Source organism: Gekko japonicus, unplaced genomic scaffold, assembly GCF_001447785.1.
Source record: "Gekko japonicus isolate JY-2015 unplaced genomic scaffold, Gekko_japonicus_V1.1 scaffold4168, whole genome shotgun sequence".
Taxonomy (NCBI): domain Eukaryota; kingdom Metazoa; phylum Chordata; class Lepidosauria; order Squamata; family Gekkonidae; genus Gekko; species Gekko japonicus.
Genome location: NW_015167668.1, coordinates 84,010 through 88,714, shown reverse-complemented (window position 1 = coordinate 88,714; position 4,705 = coordinate 84,010). Strand labels below are relative to the sequence as shown.

At 51.7% G+C, this 4,705-nt stretch overlaps 1 protein-coding gene across 1 annotated transcript in view; it reads right to left on the bottom strand.

Annotated features, from left to right (window-relative positions):
- SYDE1 (synapse defective 1, Rho GTPase, homolog 1 (C. elegans)) overlaps nt 1-4,705 on the bottom strand; it is a 20,316-nt gene continuing 15,611 nt past the window's right edge. Inside the window, exons 6-9 of the mRNA XM_015414124.1 lie at nt 4,591-4,601; nt 4,170-4,321; nt 2,556-2,787; nt 1-696 (exon numbers count right to left, since the gene is read on the bottom strand). Of these exons, the coding sequence (XP_015269610.1) occupies nt 263-696; nt 2,556-2,787; nt 4,170-4,321; nt 4,591-4,601 (829 nt within the window). The 3' untranslated portion in view covers nt 1-262. The remainder of the gene's footprint in view (nt 697-2,555; nt 2,788-4,169; nt 4,322-4,590; nt 4,602-4,705) is intronic.

Below are 4,705 nucleotides of genomic sequence, written 5' to 3'. Positions count from 1 at the left end.
TCTAAATTGGTTCTAGTTTTATAAATGTTCCCCCCCCCTTCCAGACTATTCAAGTGAACAAGACCTTTAGAGAGGCTTTGGCACATTCCTATCCTGCTCCAATACAATTCTTTGGTCTTTAGAGAACGGAGACTTTTATAACTGGAAGTTTTATGTCTGTCAGCAATGAGCTCCCAACATACATTGGCCAAGTTCTTCCACAAGACACCGAAAGATATGGAGGTTTCCTGGGTTCCACTCTGACGTCCTGAGAAAAAGGGGGTCACAGGCAGACGTTGATCTGTTTGCAGAGCTCCTTGTCCAGGTCCAGCAGGAGGGCATCGAAATCCTTCAGACTAATCCTCGGGCTGAAGGCCGCTTCGGGGTCTTCCACCAAGGCAAAGGAGTCCAGGAAGATGCTCTGCCCCCGGCACGTCAGACTGTCTCTCGGGGCCACCTCTTGGTTGTCCTCATTGTCGCTCTCGCTCCCGGCAGCCTCGTCTGGGCCGCCGCTTCCCCGGGGGGGCTCCAGCAATAGCTGCTGCCCACAGACGCTCCAATCCCCGGCGTAGCGGTTACTGGGAGGACTTTCCGGGCCTCTCGAATGGCTCCGAACCACTACGGCGGGCCGCTGCCGTGGCAGGTCCAGAGAAAGGGGGCACGGGGCACGCTCGCTGGGCAGGATGTGCTCGTCTGCTTCCGCCATCCTGCGCTGAGCTACAGAGGGAAAGGGAGAGTAAGTTAAGCAGTCTGGTATGCAGGGCCGGCTCGCTCACTAGGCGAACTAGGCCTTCGCCTAGAGTGGGCCGGCCCTTAGGGGCACCAAACTGCACCCGGCCCCCCGCCAAAAGCCCCCCTACCTAGCGTGGCCCATTCCTGCGACCTACCAGCCTGTGGGAGGCAGGAACCGGGAAAGGCGCTGGGCGAGGCAGCAGCTGGGCAAAGTGGGTCAGTCAGTGTGGCAGCAGCAGCACCCGAGGGAGGGCGGCAGCCCTAACCAGCACGGGGGGCAATGCACGGGGGGGAGGGGGTGGCGCACAGCGAGCGCCAGAAGGGATCCTTGCCTAGGGTGCAAAATAAGCTGGGGCCGGCCCTGCCGGTACGGAACAAGGGGTAGCTGGATTTCCGAACGTAAGAACTGAAAAAATCTGAGACTAAAAAGGGCACATCTGCATAGGACTCCGGGGCTAATTTCTAAAGTGGGGTGCCAGGATTCAAAACCAAGAAGAAGAGATTGGATTTATACCCCGACCTTCACTACCCAAAGGAGTCTCAGAGCAGCTGACAATCTCTTCCCCTCCCCACAACAGACACCCTATGAGGTAGGTGGGGCTGAGAGAGCTCTCTCGAGAACTGCCCTTGAGAGAACAGCTCTGAGAGAACTTGTGACTGACCCAAGGTCACACCAGCAGCTGCATGTGGAGAAGATGGGAAATCAAACCCGGTTCTCCCAGATTAGAGTCCATGCTCCTAACCACTATACCACACTGGCTCTCAATAAATAACTAGAATCTATCTATCTGTCTGTCTGTATGTCTGTCTATCTATCTAGGGGGCTTGGTGGGTGGGGGGGAAGGCTTTGCTTCATATCAACCGACCTGGTTACGCTAATGTTTGTTCGTCTGTATATTGGAGGCCACCACTGTGGTGGCAGGGGGCACCCTCATGCCCTCTGACACTTTTCCTAGTGCCTACCAAGTGGTTTTAGAAAGTGGGTGGTGCTAGGTGGGGCACTCACCCAGCGGGATCTTTGATTGGCCACTTGAGATCCCATTGACTGGGCAGGTTAAAATAATTCTGCTTCAGCAGCAGCTGCCGACAGTGTTGGTTTTATTCTCTCACGCCTCTTTCCCAGTGTCTTTCACATCACCTCCTACCTGGTCCTTTTAACTGGAGATGCCGGGGATTGAATCTGAGACCCTGGGCAGATGTTCTACCATTGAGCCACGGCCCCCCTTTACAAAGCCAGTTTGGTGCAGTGGTTAGGAGCCTGGACTCTAATCTGGGAGAACCAGGTTTGATTCCCCACTCCTCCACATGCACCTGCTGGATGACCTTGGGCAAGCCACAGTTCTGATAAGAGCTGTCCTTGAAAAAGAGCAGTTTCTGTCAAGAGCTCTCTCAGCCCCACCGACCTCACAGGCTGTCTGTTGTGGGGAGGGTAAGGGTAAGGGGTTTGTAAGCCGCTCTGAGACTCCTTTGGGTAGTGAAGGGTGGAATATAAATCCAATCTCTTCTTCTTCTCTCCAGGGTCTCAGGCGGCGTTCTTTCACATCTCCTACCTGGTCCTTTTAACTGGAGATGCCGGGGATTGAACCTGGGACCCTCTGCATGCCAAGCACATGCTCCACCGCTGAGCCACAGCCCCCCTTTACCGCTCTCCAGGGTCTCAGGCGGAGGTCTTTCACATCCCCGCCTACCTGGTCCTTTTAACTGGAGAGGCCGGGGACTGAACCCGGGACCTTCCACATGCCAAGCGGATGATCTGTCACTGAGCCACAGGCCTTTCCCATATGTCAGGACCCTGGAGCCCTGCACACCTCCCCCTCGTACCGCCCCGCCTGTGGTTTGCTCACCCGGCCAGGCCTGCAACAGGTAATGCAGCACTTCGATGTGGTGCTTGAAGTCCACGGTGCTGGAAGCGGTCAAGTGCTGCTGGGAGTCGAGGCTGTGGTCCCCGGTCCTCCCGGGTCCCTGGCTGAGCAGGACGGGCCCGAAGCACACAGCCAGGTTCTGGGCGTTCATGCGGTTGAAGTCGTAAAAGGCAGCGACCAAGCTGAGGTGGTCCAGCAGCAGCCGCAGGGTTGCCTGGAAAACGGAAGACTCGGGTTGCAGCGGCTCAAGCAAATGGCAACGCTCCGAAAACTTGGGGAGCGTCTCAAATAAAGGGTGTGTGTGTTCCTTTAAATGTTAGTTTGACTGCAGTAATGCAAGGAGGGTGATAGGGGGAGATGAGTGTGATTTGATTGGCTGGTGACCAATGTTCCCTCTAAGCTGTGGAGTCCTGTGAGCAAAAATTTGACTTTGTGAGCTACCGGCGTTAAAGTTGCGAGCAGGTGATTTGGCTGCTGAGCCAAGACAAAAATGTCTGAGCCGGAGGATAAAGAACTGTGAGCTAGCTCACACTAACTCAGCTTAGAGGGAACATTGCTGGTGACTGAGAGTGTGGGAGGAGATATTCTGAGAGGAATCTGTGTGTGTGTTTTATGACAGAGTTCTGTGTATGAGCTTCTGGAAAGTGAAGTGTGGAAGAGCTATGAAGAGAGTCTGTGTGAGAGAGTCTATATGGCAAAGAAACAAGTAGTGTTTAAACTGTGTGGTTAGACAACTGTTTTATCTTGTGTCCCTAAGACAAAGAGCTTAGCCAGTGTGGCTACATATATAAGAGAGAGAAGCCTGTCAGTGTGGAATTTTGGTGTCGGAGAGACTGTGTGTGACACCTTGCCAGTTATATTTACAAGTTCCTTTTTCCAGAAACCGTTCAAGATAACCAGAAACCTATTTTGTTCTTTATTCAAGAAATCAATTTTTGTTTAAACATATCCCAGAAATCAGAATAGTCCTTCCTCAGGGCCACATAGTCCTCTGAAGTGCCCAGACCCTGGGTCATACTACCAAAAGAGAGAGAATTGGATTTTTTAATTCCTAATGACAGCAGAAAACTACCATGTTTATATACACAGAGGGTGGTTTAAAGGAAAAACAGTCTCCCCAAATAGTAAGGACGCCACACACTGCCTATAATGTGTGTGGAGAGTGAATAAGCTGAGAACCTGAATGGGGCCTCGGAAGTCTCAGGGAATGCGATTTGTATGCCAAATTGCACCCATACAGAGCATGTTTGGTCCCTAGCGTGAACTGTAATCCACGCTTTCTGCTGTTCGGTATTTATTTATTTATTGATGGTATGGCTCTGCTGTTTGGTGCTTACAACTAATATATATTGTCTGCTTACAAGTAATATCTATTCTGAAGGGCTCTCTGCCACTAGAAGGCCTGCAATGAATTGCGATCCTGTCCTTGCAAATCCTGTCCTTGGATTTGTATGCCAAATGGCACCTCCGTTCTGGCCAACCAACCCTATGTCACATTGTAGGAAGTTATTCTTGGCCCCCATCAGAGAGGACAGACAAAGGAATCAACAGACCTCAGGGGAAAAGGGAAACTTGAAGCATGTCTTGGGCTCTTACCTTCTCAGCCTCTGGCAAGCAATCCAAAAGCCCCGTCGTCTCCTCGACATCTTGGCCTGCTGCCCGATTCGACATAGCCTCTAGTACCACCTGGTAGAGATGGCTGGTGATGAGGGGCGTGGGCAGCTCACGCAAATAGTCTTTCAGGATGCCTGGGGCGGGGAACAGAAAAACAAGACCTCAGCCTTTCTAAATCAGCACTCAAACCTGGTTCTACCAGATTAGAGTCCGTGCTCTTAACCACTAAACCAGACTGGTTCACATACTGGACCTTATTATCAATCACCTCAAATTATGTATAGAAATAATTAAACGAATTCCAAAGTTGGAAGTTAGTCAGTCTTCCACAATATTTACGTTTGTGATTTTTGTATATTTATAATAATCATTTTAAAAGTCTCATGTCGCTTCACCCTCCGACCGGTATGGGAGCTGGAAGTCATCCAGTGAGAGCATCGGCTTCAACCAGCACCAAACTCAGAAGGGCACCAACGAGGGACCTGCTGGCTGTCAAGGGAACTGCGCCCGGGAGTTCG